Source organism: Mobula hypostoma, chromosome 2, assembly GCF_963921235.1.
Source record: "Mobula hypostoma chromosome 2, sMobHyp1.1, whole genome shotgun sequence".
Classification (NCBI taxonomy): Eukaryota; Metazoa; Chordata; class Chondrichthyes; order Myliobatiformes; family Myliobatidae; genus Mobula; species Mobula hypostoma.
Window position 1 is genome coordinate 61,220,209 of NC_086098.1, and position 26,534 is coordinate 61,246,742.

At 41.5% G+C, this 26,534-nt stretch overlaps 1 protein-coding gene across 1 annotated transcript in view; it reads right to left on the minus strand.

Moving 5' to 3' along the window:
- The window catches only part of LOC134340415 (V-type proton ATPase subunit C 1-B-like), a 72,155-nt gene that overhangs the window by 31,496 nt on the left and 14,125 nt on the right, over nucleotides 1–26,534 (minus strand). The window contains exons 6-8 of the mRNA XM_063037622.1: nucleotides 21,539–21,630; nucleotides 18,340–18,438; nucleotides 18,174–18,242 (exon numbers count right to left, since the gene is read on the minus strand). Coding sequence (XP_062893692.1) covers nucleotides 18,174–18,242; nucleotides 18,340–18,438; nucleotides 21,539–21,630 — 260 coding nt within the window. The remainder of the gene's footprint in view (nucleotides 1–18,173; nucleotides 18,243–18,339; nucleotides 18,439–21,538; nucleotides 21,631–26,534) is intronic.

A 26,534-nucleotide genomic window follows, 5' to 3' on the forward strand; every position in this document is an offset into this window, starting at 1 on the left:
TTAATTGTATATGGTGTACTGTCTGTTATTTTGTGGTACTGATTTATAACGGGGGGAACAGATCACACAGCATCCACACAAACAAGAGGTTTTGCACCTCAGATTTCACACATTTGGCGGGACCAGAAACTGTCTTTCCTAGACTAACACCGCCATCCAAACCTGGGGTCCTTGAATGGTCCTACCCTCTCCCTAGTTATCCTCTTTCTCTTGATGTACATTTAGAATACATTGGGATTCTCTGTAATCCTACTTGTCAAGGACTTTTTTTGGCCCCTCCTGTTTTCCTAATTCCCTACTTGAGATTTTTTTTCTGGCTTCTTTATAATACTTAAGGACTCTATTGGATTCTAGCTTCCTAGGCTTTACATACTTTTCCTTTTTCTTCTTGACTAAATTCATCACCTCTCTCGACATCCAAGAGTCTCTTACCTTGCTATCCTTGCCCTTCGTTCACATTGGAACACACATGTCCTGTACTCTATGCAGTTGGTCCTTCACTTATCACATGTTGACTTGCCTGAAAACAGCTTCACAAATTCTCTCCCTAGTTCCTGCTTAATGGTCTCATAATTTGCCCTGCTCTAATTTATAGTCTCCCACAAGGTCCATACTTTTCCTTATCTACAGTTATCTTAAAACCCAGGAGGTCACTGTTCCCTAACTGCTCAACTACTGAAAGTTTAGTCACCTGGCCAGGCTCATTATCTAACACTAGGTCCAGTACAGCACCTCCTCTTTTTGGACTATTTACATTTTGATTTAAGAAACACTCCTGGATGCATCTAACAAATTCTGCTCTATCTAAAACGCTTCCACTAAGATGACCCCAGTTTATACTAGGGAAGATGAAGTCCCCATGACAACAACCATATTGTTTTTATACCTTTCCTTAATCTGCCTGCTCATCTGTACCTCAATGTCATTGTGGCTATTTCAGGGTTTGTCGTACAATTCCATCATAGATTGCATCCTTCCTGTTTTTGAGTTCTACCCATATAGAAACATAGAATAACTACAGCACAGTACAGGCCCTTCAGCCCACAATGCTGTGCCAAACATGTACTTGCTTTATAAATTACCTAGGGTCACCCATAGCCCTCTGTTTTTCTAAGCTCCAGGTACCTATCCAAGACTTAAAAGACCCTCCACCACTGTTGCTGGCAGCCTATTCCACACACTCACCACTCTCTGTATAAAAAACTTGCCCCTGACATCTCCTCTGTACCTGCTTCCGAGCACCTTAAAACTGTGCCCTCTTGTGTTAGCCATTTCAGCCCCGGGAAAAAGTCTCTGACTATCCACACGATCAATACCCCTCATCATCTCATACACCTCCTTTTCCAATATTTTTATTATTAATTTTACATACAAAAATACAGAGTACAAGAAAAAAATATATCTATACATTATACTAAATCACATATAAAGACTCCTTACCCTATAGTCATACAGATTAATTAATTCATAACATTGAACTATAGTAATTTTATATTAAAAAAATCTAACCCACTACCAAGACCGAAGCTGATTAGTAAAGAAAAAAAGGAAAAATAAAATTATTAGTCGTCATCTATGCTTTAATAGCAAAACAAAGGTTTTGAAAATAATTCAAAGAAGGTCCCCACAATGTTTGAAAGTCTTGGCTAGATTCAGAGATTGAACATCGAATCTTCTCTAGATTTAAACATGACATCACATCACATAACCATTAAGCGTGAATAGGATGGGCCGCATCTTTCCATTTAAGCAAGAGCGTCCTTCTGGCCATAAGAGAAATAAAAGCCAAAATGTGGAAGTCAAATATCCTTTCCTCCAACAATACCAGATAAAGTGGTCAAAGGATTAGGCTTACAGTTTACTTTGAAAGGTATCGAGAAAGTTTGAAATCCTTCTTTCCAATATTTTCCAGGACTCGGGCATGTCCAGAACATATGAATGAGTGAAGCTTCTCCATTATTACATTTATCACAATACGGAGATATATCTAAATAAAAACGAGACAACTTATCCTCGGTCATATGGGCCCTATGGACCACTTTAAATTGTAGGAGAGAGTGGCGGGCACACCTCTGTCAGGTCACCTCTAATCCTCCATCACTCCAAGGAGAAAAGGCCAAGTTCACTCAACCTATTCTCATAAGGCATGCTCCCCAAGCCAGGCAATATCCTTGTAAGTCTCCTCTGCACCCTTTCTATAGTTTCTACGTCCTTCCTGTAGTGAGGTGACCAGAACTGAGCACAATACTCCAAGTGAAGTCTGACCAGGGTCCTATATAGCTATAATATTAGAAATCGGCTCTTAAACTCAATCCCACAGTTGATGTGGGCCAATATACCATTTGCCTTCTTCAACCCACAGTCAACCTGCGCAGCAGCTTTCAGTGTCCTATGGACTCGGACCCCAAGATCCACCTGATCCTCCACATTGCCAAGAGTCTTACCATTAATACTATATTCTGCCATCATATTTGACCTACCAAAATGAACTACCTCACACTTATCTGGGTTGAACTCCATCTGCCACTTCTCAGCCCAATGTTGCATCCTATCTATGTCCTGCTGTAACCTCTGACAGCCCTCCACACTATCCACAACACCCGCAACCTTTGTGTCATCAGCAAATTTACTAACCCATCTCTCCACTTCCACATCCAGGTCATTTATAAAAATCACGAAAGAGAAGGGGTCCCAGAACAAATCCCTGAGGCACACCACTAGTCACCAACCTCCATGCAGGATATGACCCATCTACAACCACTCTTTGCCTTCAGTGGGGAAGTCAATTCTGGATCCACAAAGCAATGTCCCCTTGGATCCCATGCCTCCTTACTTTCTCAATAAGCCTTGCATGGGGTACCTTATCAAATGCCTTGATGAAATCCATATACACTACATCTACTGCTCTACCCTCATCAATGTGTTTAGTCACATCCTCAAAAAAATTCAATCAGGCTTGTAAGGCACAACCTGCCTTTCACAAACCCATGCTGACTATTCCTAATCAAATTATGCCTCTCCAAATGTTCATAAATCCTGCCTCTCAGGATCTTTTCCACCAACTTACCAACCACTGAAGTAAGACTCACAGGTCTATAATTTCCTGGGTTATCTCTATTCGCTTTCTTTAATAAGGGAACAACATCTGCAACCCTCCAATCCTCCAGAATCTCTCCCATCCCCATTGACGATGCAAACGTCATTGCCAGAGACTCAGCAATCTCCTCCCTCGCCTCCCACAGTAGCCTGGGTACATCTTATCCAGTCCCGGAGATTTATCCAACTTGATGCTTTCCAAAAGCTCCAGCACATCCTCTTTCTTAATGTCTATATTTTCAAGCTTTTCAGTCCACGGCAAGTCATCCCTACGATCACCAGGATCCTTTTCCATAGTGAATACTGAAGCAGAGTATTCATTAAGTACCTCTGTTAACTCCTCTGGTTCCATACACACCTTTCCACTGTCACACTTGATTGGTCCTATTCTCTCACGTTTTATCCTCTTGCTGTTCACATACCTGTAGAATGCCTTGAGGTTTTCCTTAATCTTGCTCACCAAGGCCTTCTTATGGCCCCTTCTGGCTCCTAATTTTATTCTTAAGCTCCTTCTTGCTCGCTTTATAATCTCCTAGATCTCTATCATTACCCAGTTTTTTGAACCTTTCATAAGCTTTTCTTCTTGACTAGATTTTCAACAGCCTTTGTACACCATGGTTCCTGTACCCTACCATCCTTTCCCTGTCTCATTGGAACATACCTATGCAGAACGCCACGCAAATATCCCCTGAGCATTTGCCACCTCTTTTGGCTCCCTCCCTGTCTTTTCTGAAACATCCAAAGCCGGGCACTCGAAGTAGCCATTCCTGCCCCTGAGCCATCCAGGTCTCTGTAATGGCTGCAATATCATAGCTCCAAGTACTGATCCATGCTCTAAGCTCATCCGCTTTGTTCATGATGCTTCTTGCGTTAAAATAGACACATCTCAAACCATCAGTCTGAGCTCATCCTTTCCCCATCACCTGCCTATCCTCCCTCTCGCACTGTCTACAAGCTTTCTGTATTTGTGAGCCAACCGCCCTTTCCTCCATCTCTTCAGTTCGGTTCCCACCCTCCAGCAATTCTACTTTAAACTCTCCCCAGTAGCCTTAGCAAACCTCCCCAGCAGGATATTGGTCCCCCTGGGATTCAAGTGCAACCCGTCCTTTTTGTACAGGTCACACCTGCCCCGATAGAGATCCCAATGATCTGAAAATCTGAATTCCTGCCCCCTGCTCCAATCCCTCAGCCACACATTTATCCTTCAACTCACTCTATTCCTATACTCACTGTTGTGTGGCACAGGCAATAATCCCGAGACTTCCACCTGATTCTCAACTTTCTTCCTAACTCCCTGTAGTCTGTTATCAGGACCCCCTCCATTTTCCTATCTATGTCGTTGGTACCAATATGTACCACAACCTCGGGCTGTTTGCCTTCCCACTTCAGGATATTGTGAACGCGATCAGAAACATTCTGGACCCTGGCACCTGGGAGGCAAACTACCATCTGTGTTTCTTTCCTGTGCCCACAGAATCACCTGTCTGACCCTCTGACTATAGAGTCCCCTATTACTGTTGCCTTCTTCCTTTCCCCACCCTTCTGAGCCACTGGGCCAGACTCTGTGCCAGAGGCACAGCCACTGTTGCTTCCCCCAGTAGGGCATCCATCCCACCCCAACAATACTCAAACAGAAGTACTTATTGTTAAGGGGGACAGACACAGGAGACCTCTCTAATATCTGACTCTTGCCCTTCCCTCTCATGACTGTTACCCACTTATCTGTCTCCTGAGGCCCCAGTGTGACTATTTGTCTGTAGCTCCTCTCTATCACCTCCTCACTTTCCCTGACCAGATGAAGGTCATCGAGCTGCATCTCCAGTTCCCTAAGCTAGTCCCTAAGGAGCTGCAGCTCGACGCACCTGGTGCAGATGTGGCCATCTGGGAGGCTGGGTGTCTCCCGGACTTCCCACATCTGATACCTAGTACAGAACACTGGCCTCACAGACATACTTACTGTTTGTATTCCTCACAGGTAACCTACCTCGCCTCAACCCGTTATCGCCAAGGCCCTACTACTCTGTCTCAGATCACTCCATCAATGACTGCTCCCTTTTATGCCTGAACCTTCTCTGCTATTTAACCCATGATTGGTGCTCCAGTTATAGCTGCTGATAGGCCACGTACAATGGACAAACACTCTCGAAGCTCCCTTTTTAAATAATCGCCGCCGACCTGCGAGAAATCCGTCTTGGTAAAGCTCTGTTGATGCTGCTGATAGGCCATGCACAATGGACAAATGCTCTTGAAGCTCCCAGGTCACCCCTGCCCCAGAAGACATGCCAGTGATCCGAGAACCTGAAACCATAACCCTTGCACCAGTTCCCCGAAGTTGCAGGAGATGAGTGGCTGGGTGACTGACAGGAGAAATGGAAATGTGAATAGACAGTTAGCGCAGAGCACCCCTGTGGCCATTCTCCTCAAAAATAAGTATACCACTTTGGATACTGTTGTAGGGGATTACCTCCCAAGGGAATGCCACGGAGACCTAGTTATCAGCACTGAGTATAGGTCCGTGGTCCAGAAGGGAAAGAGGGAGAAGAGGGGAGTGGTAGTGATAGGAGACTCAATAATCAGGGGGACAGACAGGAGATTCTGTGGACGTGAACGGGACACCCAAATGGTATGTTACCTCCAAAATGCCAGGGTCAGGGATGTCTCGAATCGTGTCTACAACATTTTGGAGAGGGAGGGAGAGCAGCCAGATGTTCTGGTACACATTGGTACCAATGACATAGGAAGTGTAGCCCCCTGGTAAGCCTCAGGCTCACTCAGCTCACTTTCATCGAGGGGAAGCAGCCTTCGGCCCCACAAAACTGGGTAATCAAGTTTGTGTGGATGCTGTGTGATGTACCCCCACCCCACCAAATAACATACAATACACCGTATGCGATTAAATGATTACACTTTATAGATATTACTGGAACTATGTAATTAATAGAAATAAAATGTAAAAGGAAAGTAAAAGGCGCCAAACTTATCAAAGTTCAACCACTTCGTGCACAACAGTTGGAGCTCAAGTAACGGGGTTCTCTGTCCACCATTCGATCCCCTCCGACCACCTCGACCTGCCGCCTGGGACCAACCACAGTGGTCGATCAGACGCCCCACACGAGTCTGTCTTCGTCTCCTCTCCTCGCCGAAAATCCTGAGCCTTGGACTCCCGCTCGGGGTCCATCCCGTTGCCCAGCTTACAGCATCGCATCCACTCTCTCTGTCCCCATCATGCTTTCTGCGTCAAAGCCCGCGCAACACAATAGCTTACAGACACACAAGAAAGAATATCATCTATCCCAATTAGTTAGCAAATGAATACAATTCTCTTTATAACCCAAACAAGCTGCTAGAGGGAGAACTTTCTCAGCAGTTAACATCACAAAGAAGCCATTTTGATTAGCCTACCTAGTAACATAAAAGAAGAAACCCCTTACAGAAGGAAGAGCAAAGAGGTCTTGAAAAGAGAACTTAGAGAGCGAGGTAGAAAGCTGAGAAACAGGACTTACTGGGTAGTAATTTCTAGATTGCTGCCTGTGCCACTCACCAGTGAGTGTTGAAACAGGGGAATTTGGCCTGAGAAGGTGGTGCAGATGTGTGCCTGAGAAGCTGGTGCAGAGTGTAGGGCTTCAGGTTCTTGGATCATTGTGATCTCTTCTGGGGAAGATATGACCTGTTCAAAAGTGATGGTTTGCACCTGAAACCAAGGTGAACCAATATTCTCGTGGGCAGGTTTGTAGGTTTGTTAGAGCTGTAGGGGAGGGTTTAAACTAATTTGGCAGGGGGAGGGGTGGGAACCGGAGTGAAGGAAGTCAGGATAGAATAGATGGTGAAAAAACAAAGATAGCGTGTAGTCAGACTGTCAGGAAGGGCATAATTGCAGCCAGCAGGGTGAGTATCAGTGCATTAGGGATGCAGAATCAAAAAGGTTAGCAAAAACAGAACTCAAAGTGTTAAATCTGAATGCATGGTGTATAAGAAATAAGGTGGATGATCTTATTGCATTATTACAGATTATCAGGTACAGGTGTGATGTTGTGACCATCTGAATCATGGCTAAAAGATGGCTGTAGTTGGGAGCTAAATGTCCAAGGTTACACATTGTATTGGAGGGGTAGGAAGGTAGATGGAGGGGGTGGTGTGGCTCTACTGGTAAAGAATGGCATCAAATCAGTAGAAAGATGTGACATAGCATCAAAAGACGTGGAATCCTTGTGGGTTGAGTTAAGAAATTGCAAGGGTAAAAGGAAGGACCCTGATGGCAGTTATATACAGGCCTCCCAACAGTAGCTGGGATTTGGACCACAGATTACAATAGGAAATAAAAAAGTCTTGTCAAAAGGGTAGTGTTATGATAGTCATGGGAGATTTCAACATGGAGATAGATTGGGAAAATCAGGTTGGTAATGGAGGTCAAGAGAGTGAGTTTGTTGAATGCCTACGAGATGGTTTTTTAGAGCCATTTGTCATTGAGCCTACGGGGGGGATCAGCTATGCTGGACTGGGTGCTATGTAATGAATTGGAGTTGATTAGGGAGCTTAAGGTAAAGAAACCCTTAAGAGGCAGTGATCACAATGTAATTAAATTCAACTTGAAATTTCATAGGGAGAAAGTAAAGTCTGATGTTACAGTATTTCAGTGGAGTAAAATAAATTACAGTGGAATGAGAGAGGAGTTGGCCAAAATAAATTGGAAGGAGATGATGGCAAGACTAACAGCAGAGCACCAGTGGAGTGAATTTCTGGGGAAAATGAGGAAGGTGCAGGATAGACGTATTCCAAAAACAAAGAAATACTCAAATGGCAAAATAGTACAACTGTAGCTGACAAGGGAAATCAAAGCTAATGTAAAATCAAAAGATTTTGCAACAATGCAAAAATTAGCAGGAAGATAGAGCATTAGGAAGCTTTTAAACCCCTACAGAGAACAACTAAAAGAATCATTAGGAGGGAAAAGATGAAATATGAAAGCAAGCTAGCAAACAATATCAAAGTGGAGAGTAAAAGCTTTTTCAAGACTATAAAAATGATGAGAGAGAAGAGTGGATACAGGACCACTAGAACATAAGGCTGGAGAAATAATAAAGGAGGACAAGGAGATGGAAGATGAACTAAATGAGTAATTTCTATCAGTCTTCACTATGGAAGTCACTAGTAGTGTGCCAGATTTTGAAGGGTGCAAGGGAAGAGAAGTGAGTGCAGCTACTACTACAAGGCAGAAAGTGCTCAAAAGCTGAAAGACCTAAGGATACACAAGTCACCCAGACCATATGAACTGCACCCTAGGGTTCTGGAAAAAGGCAGCGGTAGAGATTGTAGAGGCATTAGTAATGATCTTTCAAAAATCATTGGACTCTGGCATAGTGCCAGAGGACTGGAAAATTACAAATGTCACTCCACTCTTTAAGAAAGGAGGAAGGCAACAGAAAGGAAATTATAGACCAGTTAGCCTGACCTCAGTGGTTGGGAAGATGTTGGAGTCAATTGTTAAGCATAAGGTTATGGCATACTTGGAGACACAGGACAAGCAAGGACAAAGTCAGCATGATTTCCTTAAGGAAAAGTCTTGCCTGACGAACCTGTTGGAATTCTTTGAGGAGATTAAACATAGGATCAATAAAGGGGATTCAGTGGATGTTGTATATTTGGATTTTCAGAAGGCCTTTAACAAGGTGCCACACATGAGACTGCTCACCAAGTTATGAGCCCATGGTATTACAGGAAAGTTACTGGCATGGTTAGAGCATTGGCTGATTGGTAGGAGGCAGCAAGTGGGAATAAAAGTATTCTTTTCTGATTGTCTGCCAGTGACCAGTGGTGTTCCGCAGGGGTTGGTGTTGGGACTTCTTTTTATGCTGTATATAAATGATTTAGATGTTGAAATACATGGCTTTGTTGCCAAATTTGCAGATGATACAAAGATTGGTGGAGGGGCAGATAGTGTTGAGGAAACAGGTAAGATGCAAAAGGACTTGGACAGATTAAAAGAATGGGCAAGAGAATGGGAAATGAAATACAAAGTTGGAAAATACATGGTCATGCACTTTGATAGCAGAAATAAATATGCAATCTATTTTCTAAACGGAGAAAATCCAAAAATCTGTGATACAAAGGGGCTTAGGAGTCCTTGGTGCAGAACACCCTAAAGGTTAACTTGCAGGTAGAGTTGGTGGTGAGGAAGGCAAATGCCATGTTAGCGTTCATTTCGAGAGGTCTAGAACACAAGAGCAAGGATGTGATGCTGAGGTCTCACCTTGAGTATTGACAACGGTTTTGGGCTCCTCATCTAAGAAAAGATGTGCTGACATTGAAGAGGGATCAGAGGAGGTTCACAAAGATGATTCCAGGAATGAAAGGATGATCATACGAGAAACGTTTGATAGGTCTGGGTCTGTACTCACTGGAATTTAGAAGGATGAGATGAGACCTCATTGAAACCTTTCGAAAGTTGAAAGGCCTCGACAGAGTAGATGTGGAAAGAATGTTTCTCATGGTGGGGGAGTCTAGGACAAGAGAGCACAATCTCAGGTTAGAGGGATGTCTATTTAGAACAGAGGTGTGAAGAAATTTCTTTACCCAGAAGGTGGAGAATCTGTGGAATTTATTACCACATGCAACTGTGGATGCCAGGTCATTGTGTGTACTTAAGGCAGAGTTTGATAACTTTTTCATTGGACACGGCATCAAGGGTTACGGGGAGAAGGCCAGGGAGTAGGGCTGAGGAGGGGGGAAAATAATCAGCCATGACTGAATGGCGAAGCAGACTCAATGAGCCAAACAGCCTAATTTTCCTCCTCTGTCTTTTGGTCTTCCTCAGCCACTCATTCATCTGTACTCTCATCCTATTCCTGCTCTCACTAGTATGTGGCACTAGAAGTAATCCAGATTACAACCTTGAAGGTTCTGTTTTTTTTCCCTAACTCCCTATCCTCAAAGTGTAGGACCTCTTCTCCCTTTCTTCCTATGTCATTGGTGTCAATATGCACCATGACCTCTGACTGCTCACCCTCCCTCTTGAGAATATTCTGTAGTCACTCTGAGACATCCTGGAGCCCCAGTATCTGGAAGGCAACACACAATCCTGGAATTTCTTTCATGGCCACAGAATCTCCTGTCTGCCTCCCTAATGATCAGATTTCCTATCGCTCTGCCTAACTTTACCCTTCCCTACTAAGCATCAAAGTTGGGCACAGTGCCACTGGATGTTCCTGATAGGTCATCTCCCCACCAGTATCAAAAGGAGTTTACTTGTTGCTGAGAACAATGTCTACAGGGGAGCCCTGCACTGACTGCTTACTCCCTTTAATTCCCCTGATGGCTATCTTCTACATGAAGCCTGCAGTCTGGGCATGGCCACCTTGGTAACAGTTTCAACTATGAGGTTTTCAGCTGCTGGATGGTCCTGAGTACATCAGCTCCAGCTCCATTTACTCGATTTGGTCAGTCAGCAGCTGAAGTTGCATGCATTTCCTGCAAAAGTAGTCAGAGTAAATCCTATCTCTTACAGAAGGAGCATTCCACTGTAACTACCATCCTTCGTCCACCTAATTAAGGACTAAGGATTTACAAACAAGAAGGTAAAAGTTAACATGTTTTAATTTCTCTGAAAACGTTTGAGTTTTGCACTCATATAGGTCACTTACTCAGCCTCCACTCGGTGAATTTGTTCTACCTTTGTCTCTAACTGCTCAAGCTGAAGTTTTACAATCAAATAAATTATTCTAAATGACTCAGCATCCTTAGCCTCCGGCAGAGTGAAATACAAACTGCTGCTTTCCATAGTGCACTTGTTCCATTTAGTTTAGACCAAGTAATAATTAAGAAAAGACAGATTACTAGTAGTCAATGGTTAACAGTAGCTGAGTTTCTATTTATTGCCTTTGACTTGCCCTTTTCTGAGTTATATACTGTATACACCCAGTGGCCACTCTATTAGCTACCTCCTATACCTAATAAAGTGGCTACTGAGTGCATGTTCATGGTCTTCTGCTGCTGTAGCCCATCAACTTCAAGGTTTCAACATGTTGTGTGTTCAGAGATGGTCTGCTGCACAACATTGTTGTAACACAGTTATCTGAGTTACTGTTGCCTTCTTGTCAGCTTGAATGAGACTGGCCAGTCTCCTCTGACCTTCATCATTAACAAGGTGTTTTCACTCACTGGATTTTTTTTTTGTTTTTCACTCCATTCTCTGTAAACTCTGGAGACTGTTGTGTGTGAAAATCCCAGAGATCAGCAGTATCCGAGATAGTCAAGTCACCAGCAATCATTCCAAGGTCAAAGTCACTTAGATAATGTTTCTTCCTCATTCTGATGTTTGGTTTGAACAACAACTGAACCTCCTGACCGTGACTGTATGATGTTACGCATTGAGCTGTTGCCACACGATTGCCTGATTAAATATTTGGGTTAACGAGATATACAAAAAAGTGACCACTGAGTGCATAAGAACATCATGGTGAGCGAGTACAGAGAGCTGGTCCCAGTTATGTTGAAAAGACACAAGGCTATTATAAAAATATACCTGCACATAGCCCAATGTTATTTTTACAATGGATAACAGAGGTCCTATTTTACCTTCCCCATTACTACTCATGAGTTCTCTCACCTCACAAAGTATTAACTAGAGTTGAATAAGTCTTAAAGTATCAGATATGGCACACAATGCTAATGGCAGACTTTGAATCACAAACAGGAGAAAATCTGCAGATGCTGGAAATCCAAGCAACACACATAATATGCTGGAGGAATTCAGCAGGCCAGGCAGCGTCTATGGAAAAGCGTACAGTCGATGTTTCAGACCGAGACCCTTCATCAGGACTGGAGAAAAGGAGATGAGGAGTCAGAGTAATAAGGTGGAGGGGAAGGGGAGGAAGAAGCACAAGGTGATAGGTGAAACTGGGAGTGGGGATGGGTGAAGTAAAGAGCTGGGAAGTTGATAGGTGAAAGAAATACACGGCTAGAGAAGGGTGAATGTAATAGGAGAGGACAGAAGGCCATCGAAGAAAGAAGGGGAGGAGCACCAGAGGGAGGCAATGGGTAGGTAAGGAGATAGGTGGGGAGGGAAATGGGAATGGGGAATGGTGAAGCAGAGGAGGGGAGGTGTTACCAGAAGTTTGAGAAATCGATGTTCATGCCATCCGGTTGGAGGCTACCCAGACAGAATACAAGGTGGTGCTTCTCTACTTCCCATTCCCATTCCGACATGCACACCTACGCTCCATTCGCAGAAAAAGCAGGATCTCCCAGAGACCACCAATTTAAATTCAACTTCTCATTCCAACTTGTCAGTTCATGGCTTCCTCTACTGCTACAATGAGGCTACACTCAGGTTGGAGGAGCAACACCTCATGTTCCATCTGGGTAGCCTCCAACCTGATAGCATGAACATCAATTTCTTGAACTTCAGGCAATGCTCATCACGCCCCCCCCCCCACCATTTCCCCTTCCCATCTTCTTCTCTCTCCTTATCTCCTTACCTGCCTATCACCTCCCCCTGGTGGTCCTCCCCACTTTTCTTTCTTCCATGGCCTTCTGTCCTCTCCTATCAGACTCCCCCTTCTCTAGCCATGTATCTCTTCCACTAATCAACTTTCCAACTCTTTATTTCACCCTTCCCCCTCCCGGTTTCTTACTCTGATTATTCTTCTTTTTTTTCTCCAGTCCTGATGAAGGTCTTGGCCCGAAACATCGACTGTACAGTTTTCCATAGATATTTCCTGGCCTGCTGAGTTCCTCCAGCATTTGTTGTGTGTTGGCAGACCTTTAATTTCTTGTTATCCGTTCAAGGTATGTGGCCTTCATTGACTGAGCCAGCATTTAATTGCCAATCCCTAACTGCCTTTGAGAAAGTGGGGATGAACCCATGCAGTTCTTGAGGTGTTGGTATACTCACATACTATGAAAGAAGGAGTTCACGATTATGTTTGTAAGGGAGGTAGGGACTAATTATAGGTGACCCAATCTAACAAGGGAAGTTGTGTATCTAGAAAATGGTCCACATCATAATTTTCCATAACATGAAGCTGCATCATATGCAGATGCGCCAGGAAATGCAAGTACAGGTTTCCCCCGCCATCCGAAGGTAGAGTGTTCCCATGAAATGGTTCATAAGCCGAAATGTCGTAAAGCGAAGAAGCAATTACCATTTATTTACATGGGAAAATGTTATGAGCGTTCGCAGACCCAAAAATAACCTACCAAATCATGCCAAATAACACATAAGACCTAAAATAACAGTAACATATAGTAAAAGAAGGAATGATATGATAAATACACAGCCTATATAAAGTAGAAATACTTCTCTACAACGATTGCCTGCACAGATCTCCGTAGCGAAAATTTCACGCAAGCGCTCTCGGCAGAAAATCTCACGCAAGCACTGTTGGCATAAACGCGCTCTCCAGTAACCTTTAAACTATGAAGCTGCCAAATCTACCAAATAACACGTAAAAATACACAGCCAATATAAAGTAGAAATAATGTATGTACAGTGTAGTATCACTTACCGGAATTGGGACAGCGCCGAGCACACTGATGATGGTGTGTTAGGCTGAGTCGTCACAGGCTGGGGTGGTGCAGTGGCCCCCCACCCTCCAGGCCACCGACCCGATACATTGCCGCGAAGAACGCAGGGGTCCAGCAGTAGCCGGGAGGTACACAGCACATCTTTAAGAAAAAAGCCGAAACAAACATGCTAATTAATTAGGTGCCGCCCATAATTGTTGGCCCAGATCAGTGCCGATTTCCGATTGCGTCGTCTCTGATCTGGACCGACAATTATGTGTCGGCGGCACCTAATTAATTAGCATGTTTATTTCGGCTCTTTTCTTAAACATGTGCTGTGTGCCTCCCGGCTACCTTTGCATTCTCTGTGAATCGGTATCTGTCCGTGGCCTGGGGGTTGGGGTGGTGGGACACTGGGGTGTCATCTCGTCGCCTGTTTCCATTAAAGCAGGCAGCTCATCTTCTATCTCTGCCCGCCTCGATGTCGAAGGTCGAGGTTTGTCATCTGCTGTGGCTGATGTGGAAGGCTTGCTTGACTGCTGAGCCTCGCGCATTTTTCTATCACACAGTTCTTTAATAAGGACTCAAACCATCCTGCAAATATCCCCTAAACCGACGTACCCTTTCAAAATTAAAGTCGTACTTTATCATTACTCATTCGGTTTTGATTGTTATCCTCTTTTCTTCCAATTTCATCAGCTCGTCATCTGTCAGTTCTTGGTGATGGGATGCCAAAACCTCTTCGACATCATGTTCATCAGCTTCCACAAGCCAAACTCATGTTGTCCTTACTTCATTCACCACGATCAAAATGCTTAATTATGTCTAGTTTTACCGTAAGTGTAACACCCTTACGAGCTCTTTCAGGCTTTTCCGATACCTTAGAACTCATCTTGCAAACAGCTGCTCACAGGCACATGTTAAAGCAAAGCAGTTGCGAATCCGGGGGAGAGCGGCTGTTCGGGGCGCGCTGCCTTTTATCGCGCGCTGATTTTTTCACGCTGGATTTTTTTTTCGTAACAGTGAAAACACCTTCTGAAAGTGAAAATAATGTAGGTCTTTCGCAACAGTGAGGTTTCGTAAAGCGAATGTTCAAAAAGCCGGGGACCCCTGTAGATTAAATTGTTTGTTTACATTTTTTTCCTCAAATTCTTTATTTTCTATCTCAAATTTTAAGTAGTAGCACGCGATCTCTGTCAGGACATGCATCTGTTACCCAAATGGCTGTAACGTGGGTTCCCCTGTACTCCACCATAGTATCATAATAGCATCCACAAAGTACTGGAGGACCTCAGCAGGCTAGGCAGCATCTTCGGAAAAGAGTAAACAATCGATGTTTTGAGCTGTGACCCTTTCGTCCGAACCTGATGAAGGGACTCGCCCAAAACATCGACTCTTTACTCTTTTCCATAAATGCTGCCTGGCCTGCTGAGTTCCTCCAGCATTTTGTTGCTTGGATTTCCAGCATCTGCAGATTTTCTTGTGTTTATAATAACATCAGCAGTGCTGTGACTTGTAACTAACAGGAAGGGCTGAGCTGCATCAAAGAACAACCACCTCTTTAGAATAAACAACTCTCCTGATCTCTCTTCAAGTATAATATCCAACATGCATATCTAATACTCAACTATAACAAGCCCAACTCCACCTCAACCAGCACTCTCACACAAGTGGGCCAGTCTTATCCTCTGATTACCAACCTCCACCCACTGGCCTCTTCCCTCCTGATGTCAAGGAAGCAAGCAGTTGCTCTTTGCTCCAGAATATGCTTCCACCTACTATTTGGCCAGCTGATGCATGGAATGTGTGGACTACTAGATGTTAATGCAACCCTGTCATCACCTAGGACTTGATCCCCACACCCTTAATTTTGCTGGTTCTTTGGCCATTTTTTGGCCTCCTCATTAAGGACATCAGAATCCAAAATCAAGTAAGTAATTTCCATGCTGAATTATCAAATACAACTTCAATTCTAGCTCACAATTTGCACTAAATAATAATACAACAGGCCATTTGCTGTTCTGTTGCTCAATAGAAACTCATTCAAAAATATAATTACACAAGAAAGCTTGGACCTGGGTTTGATTTTTCTTTGTAAATACAAGTTTGCACCATTTCTTTCAGTATTTCTCCATTATGAACTTCCTATTCCCAACCCACTTCAACACCCTTACCACCTTAAGCCTACCAGCTTAATTAGTACTCCCCCACCATGATGTGATTTTTCCATAAACTATCTCTCCTCCACTGACTACATCATCAACCCTCCACAATCAATATCCCATTAATTCTTCCAGGCTTAGAGAAAACACACAAGGAGGCCTAGTCTCCCACAGACCAACAAATCACCCTAAATCTCCTTTAATATCAGGTAGCTCAACCTGAAACACCTTCCAACTTCTCAATCATCCTCCAAGCTCCTTCTTGGTCTCTTCTCATGGCCCAATCTCAGTTTTGCCCTCCCTCATGATTGTATTCCCCACTCTGTCAATTCTTTCACAATCTTACCCTCACTCTTCTCCACAATCCCACACTACTTTCACCCCCTCTCACACATTAGTAGGGAAGTGGTGTTAGGTAAATTGAAGGGATTAAAGGCAGATAAATCCCCAGGGCAAGATGGTCTGCATCCCAGAGTGCTTAAGGAAGTAGCCCAAGAAATAGTGGATGCATTAGTGATAATTTTTCAAAACTCTTTAGATTCTGGACTAGTTCCTGAGGATTGGAGGGTGGCTAATGTAACCCCACTTTTTAAAAAAGGAGGGAGAGAGAAACCGGGGAATTATAGACCAGTTAGCCTAACATCGGTGGTGGGGAAAATGCTAGAGTCAGTTATCAAAGATGTGATAACAACACATTTGGAAAGCAGTGAAATCATCGGACAAAGTCAGCATGGATTTGTGAAAGGAAAATCATGTCTGACAAATCTCATAGAATTTTCTGAGGATGTAACCAGTAGAGTGGATAGGGGAGAACCAGTGGATGTGGTATAGTTGGATTTTCAAAAGGCTTTTGACAAGGTCCCACACAGGAGATTAGTGTGCAAACTTAAAGCACACGGTATTGGGGGTAAGGTATTGATGTGGATAGAGAATTGGTTGGCAGACAGGAAGCAAAGAGTGGGAATAAACGTGACCTTTTCAGAATGGCAGGCAGTGACTAGTGGGGTACCGCAAGGCTCAGTGCTGGGACCCCAGTTGTTCCAAAATATATATTAATGACTTGGATGAGGGAATTAAATGTAGCATCTCCAAGTTTGCGGATAACATGAAGCTGGGTGGCAGTGTTAGCTGTGAGGAGGATGCTAAGAGGATGCAGGGTGACTTGGATAGGTTAGGTGAGTGGGCAAATTCATGGCAGATGCAACTTAATGTGGATAACTGTGAGGTTATCCACTTTGGTGGCAAAAACAGGAAAACAGATTATTATCTGAATGATGGCTGATTAGGAAAAGGGGAGGTGCAATGAGACCTGGGTGTCATTATACACCAGTCATTGAAAGTGGGCATGCAGGTACAGCAGGCGGTGAAAAAGGCGAATGATAGGCTGGCATTCATAGCAAGAGGATTCGAGTACAGGAGCAGGGAGGTACTACTGCAGTTGTACAAGGCCTTGGTGAGACCACATCTGGAGTATTGTGTGCAGTTTTGGTCCCCTAATCTGAGGAAAGACATCCTTGCCATAGAGGGAGTACAAAGAAGGTTCACCAGATTGATTCCTGGGATGGCAGGACTTTCATATAATGAAAGACTGGATCAACTAGGCTTATACTCATTGGAATTTAGAAGATTGAGGGGAGATCTTATTGAAACATATAAAATCCTAAAGGGATTGGACAGGCTAGATGCGGGAAGATTGTTCCCGATGTTGGGGAAGTCCAGAACGAGGGGTCACAGTTTGAGGATAGAGGGGAAGCCTTTTAGGACCGAGATTAGGAAAACACAGAGAGTGGTGAATCTGTGAGGAAACAGTTGAGGCCAGTTCATTGGCTATATTTAAGAGGGAGTTAGATATGGCCCTTGTAGCTAAAGGGATTAGGGGGTATGGAGGGAAGGCTGGTACAGGGTTCTGAGTTGGATGATCAGCCATGATCATATTGAATGGTGGTGCAGGCTTGAAGGGCCGAATGGCCTACTCCTGCACCTATTTTCTATGTTTCTATGTTTTTTCTCTAGATCTCCAGTCCTTCTCCACTATTAGTATCGACTATAGCGCTTTCTCCCTGCACAATGTCTCTCCCTTTCTCCTCTGCATTTCCCAGCTACAGTCTAGTTCCATGGGTCTTAATTCTTGTCTCCCTGCCAACCAAAATCAATTTAAGAGTCAAAAATTTTAAATCAGCTCTCACATTAACTTTCACATGATGTCTGAATAAAAAAAAAGTTCCGTCATAATGCCAAATGACCACCCTCTCTCCACATGTATCAGTGTCATAGCCTCACACAAGAACACATGGGGCATCAACACCCATGTTGGCCTATGTTTCTACAATAATCATAAATTACTATTCAGTTGAAATAAAACTAAATTATACATAGTTTGATTAATAAGCTTCCTTATACTATAATTATCCTTACTTTGTAGATCGAGGAACCACCATGTCAGACAGGGACTCGTACGTCTTTTGCCAGGAAACATAATTGGACCTAATGGATATTGAAAACAATACAAATCATAATTGGTCATAAAAGCATTTTAATAGCACCATGAAATCTCAACTTCACCAACCACATGGAGACTTACTTTGGGACAAAAGCCAGAAGAGTTGTGAGATATTCTGAATCTAATACAAAGTCTTCCTTATTTACAATGTCTGCTAAGGTACGGGTCAAAAGACTACCCCTGGAAAAACACAGGAGGAGGAAAATTAGAGAACATACAATGAATGTAAAATGCAGAGAACTTGATTGTTCTCCTGCACAGTAACAGGAAAATAGTTTTACTTAATTTAATCACATTGACATCATCTGTAACATTGCTTACTTTGGATAAACAAACTAGATTCCAGTGAATTTAACTTCAATCTCCTTCTTACTCTCGGTATCATGCTTTTAAATCAAATGGAGTTTATAAATCAAATTAATCTAAACACATTTAGAGAGTTCCAGATTTCAACCCATATGTTTACTTGTGACTCATGCAACTGACATAAAATAAGTAAATAGAATATCAACAGCCCATTTTACACATAACCACATTCTCTTTACTATTAGCTTTTCTTCATTCAGATATTAATTATCAGCCTACCTAATTCTGCAGAAATTGACCACTTTTGCCCCCCTACATTGTTGTTGGAGGTAGGAAACTTTCCCCTGTTCCCCCACCATCTAATGAACTCTTGATCTTTGCATAATATTTTAGCAGGTGGAAGAAATAAAAAGTACTGTTTAGGGGAAATAATGAAAGATGCAGCCACCAATACATTGGAAAATTAAGTCTTTGTTTTAAATACTTAAATTGGGTACATCAAGAACATTGTTAACTCGCAAATGGTATCTAGCCCCTCCAAAACATATTCGGTAAAGCAATACCTAATATTACATTTAATAATATTCTCTTTAAAATATAACATATTACTCCTCTTTAATCATGAAAACCCATTCTTCAACACCGGACAAAATGTCATCTCCACTAAATCCACATATGGTGCATTATTGATATTCCAGTTTTGGGTATACTTCTTAATATATATAATTACTAAATACAGTGATAGATGTACTTTGTCTGAAAGTCTATTTTCTAACATTTCATATTACAGATCAGAGCTACAGTTGCAACGAAAAGTTTGTGAACCCTTTGCAATTACCTGGTTTTCTGCATTAATTTCTCGTAAAATGTGGTCTGATCTTCATCTAAGTCAGAATAACACACAAACACAATCTGCCTAAACTAATAACACACAAACAATTGTACTTTGCATGTCTTTATTGAACACACTGTTTAATCATTCACAGTCCAGGCTGAAAAACCCAGCCATGTATTTAACCCTTGTGTTTAATAACTGGTAGAACCTGCTTTAGCAGCAATAACCTCCACCAAACATTTCCTGTAGCTGCTGATCAGACTTCTACAATGGTGAGAAGAAATTTTAGACCATTCCTCCATACAAAACTTTTTCAGTTCATCAGTATTTCTGGGAATCCTTGCATGAACATTCCTCTTCAGGACATGCCACAGCAACTCAATTGGTTTAAGGTCTGGACTCTGAAAACACAAAACATTCCAAAACACAAATTTTCTTCTTTTTAAATCATTTTGTTGTTGATTTACTCGTCTTTGGGATCATTGTCTTGTTGTATCATCCACTTTCTATTAAGCCTTAGGTGACGGACTGCTAAACTAACAATCTCATGTAAAATGTCTTGATAATTTTGAATTCATTATCCCCTCAATGACTGCAAGCTGTCCAGGCCCTGAGGCAGCAAAGCAGCTCCGAAGCATGATGTTCCTTCCGCTATGCTTCACAGTTCGGATGAGGTTTTGGTGTTGATGTGCAGAGCCCATTTTTTTCTCTAAACATAGCCGTGGCACTTCTGTCAAAAAGTTCAACTTTTGTCTCATCTGTCCACAGAATATAGTTTCAGTAGTGCTGTGGAACATCTCAGTGGTCTTTTGGCAAATTTGAGATGTGCAGCATTTTTTTTTGTTGGAGAACAGTGGTTTCCTCCATGGTGTCCTTCCATGAACACCATTCTTGTTCAGTGTTTTTCTTATAGTGGACACACAAACAGAGATTTTGGCAAGTTCTAGCAATTTCTGCAGGTCTTTTTCTGTTACCCTTGGGTAGTTTATCACCTCCCTCAGCATTGCATGTTATGCTCTTGGTGTGATCTTTGCAGGCTGCCCACTCCTAGGGAGAGTAGCAACAGTACTGAGTTTCCTCCATTTGTAGACAATTTCTCTTACAGGGACTGATGAACACTCAGGTATTTAGAAATGCTTTTGTAGCCTCTTCTAGCTTCATGCATCTCTCTAATTCTTCTAAGGTCCTCTGACAGTTGTTTTGATCGAGGCAAGGTGCATATGAACAGATCTTTCTTGAAAAGAGCAGGCTTTGTGAGTAACCTGACTTTATATTTCTTTTTTATGGGTTAGGGCACCTCTACAGCTCCAATCTTATCTCATCGATTGGAACACCTGACTCCAATAGCTTTTGAAGAAAGCATTACCCCATAGGTTCACATACTTTTTTGAACCTGGACTGTGATTGTTTAAATGGCATACTCAGTATTGGCGAGGAGTAGTACAATTGTTTGTGTGTTATTAGTTTAGACAGAATGTGTATCTATTATTGTAACTTAAATGAAGATCAGACTATATTTTATGAGTAACCAGTTAATTGCAGAGTTCACAAACTTCTTCTTTCAACTGGTTATTGATGTCCCAGTCTTGGTCTATTATATAACACGCACACATACATTGTGTATATATATGTGTGTGTGTGTGTGTGTGTGTGTATATATATATTACATATACACAAATAATATATAATAAATATATTATATTTTCTAATATATTATATCATACATAATATATTACAATTCAGATTAAAATGGTGTAGCTTTGACTGAAAACCATCAATAATTTGTTTCTGGAAACAACATTCATAAAACTTCTTGAAATATGTTTCACCTACATTATGAACTTTGTAGCATATGCAAGATTAATTTTCTGCCTTAGTGGGAAGAAGGAGTTTGCAGAGTTTTGATTTGCTCATATGTTATACATTCTGCACAACTTTTCTTTCCGGTTTTAGGTAATGAAGTAATTTAGCAAACTGCCTGTATCCATACTTAAGAATAAAACTTGTGTAGTGCATTGTTATTTCCCAATCTCAAGAGTTTATAATAATAGAAATTATATTTGTACTTTTGTTTTGTCCTAGACATCTGGGATTTTCACTGCACATAGATTTATTAAGAAATTACACCAGTTTACATACACTGCTTTTCTTTCCAGATTTTGCAGGTTTCCCTTTGTGTTGTTATACATCATTGCACGAGACTTTAAGTCAGTATCAATCTGTGAAATTTGCTGAAAATAAGAAATATAATAGACGGTTATTTTTTAAATCAATTATGCAATTAAATTTAACTATATTAGATTATACGAGAATCAGGTGGTAATCCAATATGTGATAATCCTGGATTGGCCCCTACAGCCACCTGAGAACTACCAAAAGACAGCCCCTTGGGAGAACATCCTACTCAACTCAACTGATCGCACTACGACTGTATGAAAAACCCCATTACACCTCATAACACTGTAATGAAGCAACTCAGGAAAGTGTTTTGATATCTTTTACGTGGGCATTATCCATGTCCATTGAATTGAAGCAAAATAGGGAATAATATTGACAAAAACTTAGTGATTGTGACTGGTGATTGAATGTGGTGGATGAAATTCATGATTGTTTAATGTCATTTCCTGTACACAAGAATAAGGAGAACAAAATAAATGTTACTCCAGATCCAATGAAGCACAAAAAACTCCACAAAAGATAAAGAATATAATAATACTAAAAAAAACCACACACACACAATAAATACATTAGATAGCTTGTATACACAGACTGATTATATGTCAATAACGTGATACTAGGCGGTACGTAAGGTGACTGATGGGAAATAACAAAGTAATGGTGAAGTTAGTGGGTAGAGGTGTTGATCAGTCTTCTTGCTTGGGGAAAGTAACTGTTTTTGAGTCTGATGGCCCTGGTGTGGATGCTACACAGCCTCCTCCCTGATGGGATTGGACAAAGTTCATGAGCAAAGTGTGTGGGATTCTTTAATACGTTACTGGCCCTTTTCAGGCACCGTTATATATATCCTTGAATGTGATGCATTGGGTTTGTTTTGACTACCTGTTATAGAGCCATACTGTCCGCCACAGTGTAGTTTCCGTACCAGGCAGTGAAGCAGCTTGTTAGGATGTTCTCACTGCATATCTATAGAATGACATGAATATGGATGTGCAAAGTCCAGCTCTCTATAGTTTACTCGGAAAGAAGAGGCATTGGTAAGCTTTCTTGACTGTACATGATGTATTCTGGGACCATGAGAGGTTGAGGTATTCTCAGGAGTTTAATTGGAATGGTTGGTAGCAATAGAACAGTTTAGTTCAGTTTCCAGCCAAGGTAACCTCTCATCATCTATTTTGATTCTAGCTAGCAAATAATTAGAATGATTTCTATTGACCAACTTGGCAGATCATATTCTGGTGAAAACTAGAGATAGAATGGTACCTATTTTTAATTCTGATATGAGCATCATATACGTTTGTGTCATTAGAACAATTCTTTGGCTAAAAATCTTTGGCCTTCTGCCATCCTTCTATAATAACTTTAACTAACGATTATGTAGTTCTATTTTAGTTACATCTACAGCACTGTGAAATTAGAAGGAGACCAGTGTTTCCTTCTAGGTACCAGTGGTTAAATTGACATGAACATCAAAAATATTGTCCATTTTAAAGTACAGATTCTGAATACATTACAGCAGGGTTTCTCAACTGGGATCCCGCGGAACCCTAGTTTTTTTTAAACTTTGAGGGATTCTAGTGCTCGCAGTGGTGGACAGTGACCGAGCTGCCCCATTAGCAATCTCAGCCCAGTGTGGCAGTGCGGAGTAGAACCATGTTTATTTGGTTGAATCCATTCTCAGTTTTTGATGTGAGACAGGGGAGGCTGTTGAGAATTGGTGAGCGCTGTATTGCACGAAGGGGAGGACGGTAGGCTGATAATTGGTGAGTGCTGTATTGTACAGAGGGGAGGATGGTAGGCTGATAATTGGTGGGTACTGTATTGCACTGAGGGGAGGACAGTAGGCTGATGATGTGCGCTGTATTGTACGGAGGGAAGGACGGTAGGTTTGATCATTGGTGAGTGCTGTATTGCACGGAGGGGAGTACAGTAGGCTGATAATGGTGAGTGCTTATTGCACCGAGGGGAGGACAGTAGGATGATGAGGAGCATGAAGTGCATTTTTCGAGCATTGAATGAACTCGCCCAACTTGGAGTGTGATGTCTGCTTCTCCCTCCCAAATTACCTCACCCAACTTCCCCTTACGTGCTGCCAGTTGACTTATGGGAGTGAACAAACTCTACAGATGTAGTTGAAAATTGGAGGGATTTTTTCATTCTAAAGACGGTCCAATGTGGTGAGTTTTGAAGTGGAGGTGTGAGATGAAAGAGGAGGATTCTAGGCCTAGGCCTACGGACAATTCTGATAAGGCTAATGATGAAGAATTACAATCTTCTGAGTCATTTCACTGCACTAGTGCGAAAACAGACAAAAAAAGTCTATCTTTACAATGAAAGCTACTTATCAACGGGTTCTGCATGGACTGGTGATCCAAGTTGTCCTATTCCATGTGTCTAGCAGAGGTAAACAACTTACAAACTTAGCAATGGCTCCAGCAAAATTGAAAAGACACTTAACTACAAATCATAGCCATATGACACATAAAAGTGCTGACTATTTTAAATGACTATTGGAATCTCAAAACAAACAGAATAAAGCCTTTGAAAATAAAGTCAGAGTCCGTAAAAAGAGTTCAGGAAGCAAGTTATTTAGTAGCTTTCAGATCAGTTCACTAGAGAGTGTGTAAAAAAATTATGTGAAAACCTGGACAAAGAGCACACCAATCTCCTACTACATACAGAAATCCAGTGGCTTAGCAGAGGAAGCGTTCTCAACAGGGTTAATGAGCTGAAAAGTGAATTACAAGAGTACTTTCAGGAAAATATTAGGCCAGATTTTACTGAGTGCTTTGAAGGTGAAGAATAGCTGTAGAAACAAGCCTATTAACAGACATTTTTCATCATATGAACCAGTTAAACAAGTCTCTGCAAGGCCCTGGAGAAAATGTTCTGACTTCAAGTGACAAGATTCTTGGATTTAAAAGGAAATTGAAGTTTTGGAAAAATCATGTTGCAAAAGGAAATCTTGAAATGTTTCCACTGCTGCTTGGGCTTGAGAGTGAGGAAGGATATCAGAAAGTCTTAAGTTTTATTGAAAGCTACCTGGAAGATTTGCAGAACAAAATTGAACAGTATTTTCCTCCCTTTCAACATTTGCATGACTGGGTGAGGGACCCTTTCTCAAGCTGTGCAGAAGATTCAGAGAACTTTGAGAGAAGAGGAAGAACTTTATGAGCTGCAGTCTGATCATTCACTCAAGATGACAAGTTCTAGACAAGTTCTGGATTTCTGTTAAAGAAGAGTATCCTGCCATTTATAGGAATGCAATGAACATTTTTCAGCAGTTTTCATCTTCCGGCATGTGTGAGGAAGTTTTTTTTTCTTGCGTAACAAGCATCATGAGCAAGGATAGAAATCGTCTCATTTCAGTTGAAGGTGAAATCCGTGTGTGCTTATCTCAGTTTGACCCAGAATTGAAAAATTTATTATGTTTACCTTATGAGTTTTTAAAATGTTTGGAAGGGAAAGAAAGAGACTAATTTCAAGAAAGGTAAGCTAAAAATTCATTCTCCACCCAAAAGAACATTGACAATTATTTTTGGATGATTATACCTCTGCTGATCACACTAACGCACCATGAGCTGTAGATATAGTAATTTTTATGCATGGATTCCCTGAGACCTGAAAACAATTTCAAGGGTTCCTCGAGGGCAAAAAGGTCGAGAAAGGCTGCATTACAGTAACATTTTTATGTCTCTTAATTAATATGCACTTAAATGGAATAGCATTTCTTTTTAGATAGAGAATATCTAACCAACACAACTACATTTATGGACTAGTATTGCTAACGGAAATTTCTAAATTATTATTTGTTATTCATGTAGGTGAAATTCATGGAAAAAGTAAATGAATCTGTGTAATGATCAGTATGTTATATACATTGCTATACTTGGAAGTTGCTTGGTGGTTTGATTTATGAGATGATGTGAACAGGTTTGCACACATAGCTTACAGGCAGAGTAAAATTATGAGGATGTACCACACTAAATGTGCATTTTGAAACAGGTCGTTTCAGAATGATAACTGTTGGACAAGCCACCAAACTGCCCTCTTCAGCAGTTGCAATATATAACATTTGGATTGTTGATTTTCTGTGCATTGCACATAGAGAGCTAAGATCTCTTAGTGCTGGAAAAAATATTTAAGTGTTCCTAAAGATAGCAATCAGTACAATGCCTAAAGAAACAGAGAAAAGTTGCCACAACAATAACAGACAAATTAAAGATTAACAAATTTCAAAACTTAAATTCCAACGAAGTATGTTCCGCATACTATTGTAGCAGGAAATTTCAACTCAGAAAAACTAACCATGTGCATGAGCACTCAATCACAACAGTGGGTTACAAATAAACAATACAGTACAGGGATTAGCAAAATAAAAAAAAAATGAAGCACCACCCCCAAAGCAGCGGGCACTTTCAAACTAATTTATTATCAGAGAACACTGCAAATCAATTATCAGACAAACTAATGATTCAATGAAAAACCATGTTCCCTTCATTAAATGATTTATTGGTAACACAGGATTTTTAAGAAGAAGATTATTAATGAGTAAAAGACTTGCCATCAGAAAATTAATACATCAGTACAGCAAGCAGGCAAAACTGAATCAACAAATGAATGGCAAAACATGTTTCCACTTAAATTGTCTCATTTCTGTAGCTTTCCTTACGAACCGGTAGGATCTTGGACAGGCAAGTATGAAATTTAAAACTTATAGCTGACAACAGGAGTAATGACGCAATGGACTTCAAGCTGCAAAGTGATACTAGATTATGTGTTTGAGCAGAGAATGATTGAGGGGAAAACAGGTGAAGTTGAACAGAGACTGTAAAGAACACCAGACAAGGCTGAGGGAGCACATAAATGGCACAAATAACTAGGTTAATGGCTGAAACAGGATACAAGGCAGAATGAACAAATGGAACAGGATGCACAAAATGTTCACATAGGAATG